A 1,311-nucleotide genomic window follows, 5' to 3' on the forward strand; every position below is an offset into this window, starting at 1 on the left:
GTATTTACATATCTAACAACTAAATTTTGCTTTTTAACAATTATACCACCCGAATCTTTCACTTCACATAAAAAATACCAACATTTTTTTTTTAAAAAAGTGAAATTCACCTTTTCAATCATAAATAAGTGGAATGTATGTAGAACTTGAAGTTCAGGTGTTAGATATGTAAATACAGAAGAACTGAGTGGTCTGCATGTAAATCTTATATATATATATATATATATATTACCTCTTTGCCTTTCTAGCTCTTGGTCCAACTCTTCTTTCCACTTTTTGCGCCTGCCAGTAAAAATTCACATAAATTTCTGGAATTAGCCTCCAACTACTTCAGCATACTTTGTGTTATAGAATAATTTGTAACAAATGAAAACTTTTGATAACAAACCTTGGGCTGTTGGCTTCAGACTTGGAATCTTGAAGAAGCTCTCCCCACTCATTGAGTTGAGCTGAAGGAATTTCTCGGAAAACCGGCCTGCACTCAAGGCCGGTATTTAGAACAGTTGGGCTCCCAGCAGTGGCATTATCAGCATATATAGGAGTTGTTGGATCATTTGTGATTTTATTAGAAAATCGCTTCGAGCCTTTAGAAGTTTGTTCTGCTTCGCCTTCATATTCATCCCCAACTTTCCGACTGAATGCTTCAGGAATGGCGCTTAAGCTGTTGAAGAACTCCTCATATAGAGGTGTCTGTAATTTCTTCAGATCAATAGCCTGGAAGCAATTTCAGATAGTTTTAGAAGTGGTGTGATAAATGAATAAAATTTATAATGTAGATCAATATTTCATACCTTTTCATCTAGGAATGCTCTGATTTTCCTTTCCGTGACTTCATAATCATCTTCCTCACATGTAGGCTCACATGGGAATGCGAATTTATTCTCCCCGTTTGATGATTCATCCATGCTATTTAGAACATGTGCATCAAGTTTAGATGGCCATTCATCAAATGGCTCTGACATGGGATTGAAACTCTATATAAAGAAAAAAAGGATCGCCATTAGATGATCGTGAAGTAATTTTTTTCTCATTTCATTCTAAGATATCACCAGTAAATTACTGTTAAGTATCAGTTATTTGCAGATTATTTGACTAAAGGTATTTGAATTTTTCATTGTATTTTTTTATTGCCATTGTTTTATTTGAAGGAGCTGTAAAAGCTTCACAATTAACAATCAAAGTCATGCTGATAGCTGTAGCAGCAGCACATAATTTATTGATGTGTTGTGTTTTTTTTATCTTTGTTCTATTTCATTTGTTCTCAATGATTTGAATTAGATCTTACTTAATTCTCCCATAATAACAACATGA

The 1,311-nt window shown here is 33.7% G+C and overlaps 1 protein-coding gene across 1 annotated transcript; it reads right to left on the reverse strand.

Annotated features, from left to right (window-relative positions):
- Positions 1–232: 232 nt before the first annotated feature.
- LOC110035033 (mitogen-activated protein kinase kinase kinase NPK1-like) lies at positions 233–1,069 on the reverse strand (the record flags this gene model as incomplete). Its single annotated transcript, XM_020739271.1, has 3 exons — positions 792–1,069; positions 389–714; positions 233–282 (listed from the first exon to the last, which is right to left on the reverse strand). Coding segments are annotated over exons 1-3 (547 nt in total), but the record flags the coding sequence as incomplete, so codon positions are not given.
- Positions 1,070–1,311: the final 242 nt, after the last annotated feature.

The sequence above is a fragment of the Phalaenopsis equestris genome, unplaced genomic scaffold, assembly GCF_001263595.1.
Source record: "Phalaenopsis equestris unplaced genomic scaffold, ASM126359v1 Scaffold195515, whole genome shotgun sequence".
Taxonomy (NCBI): Eukaryota; Viridiplantae; Streptophyta; class Magnoliopsida; order Asparagales; family Orchidaceae; genus Phalaenopsis; species Phalaenopsis equestris.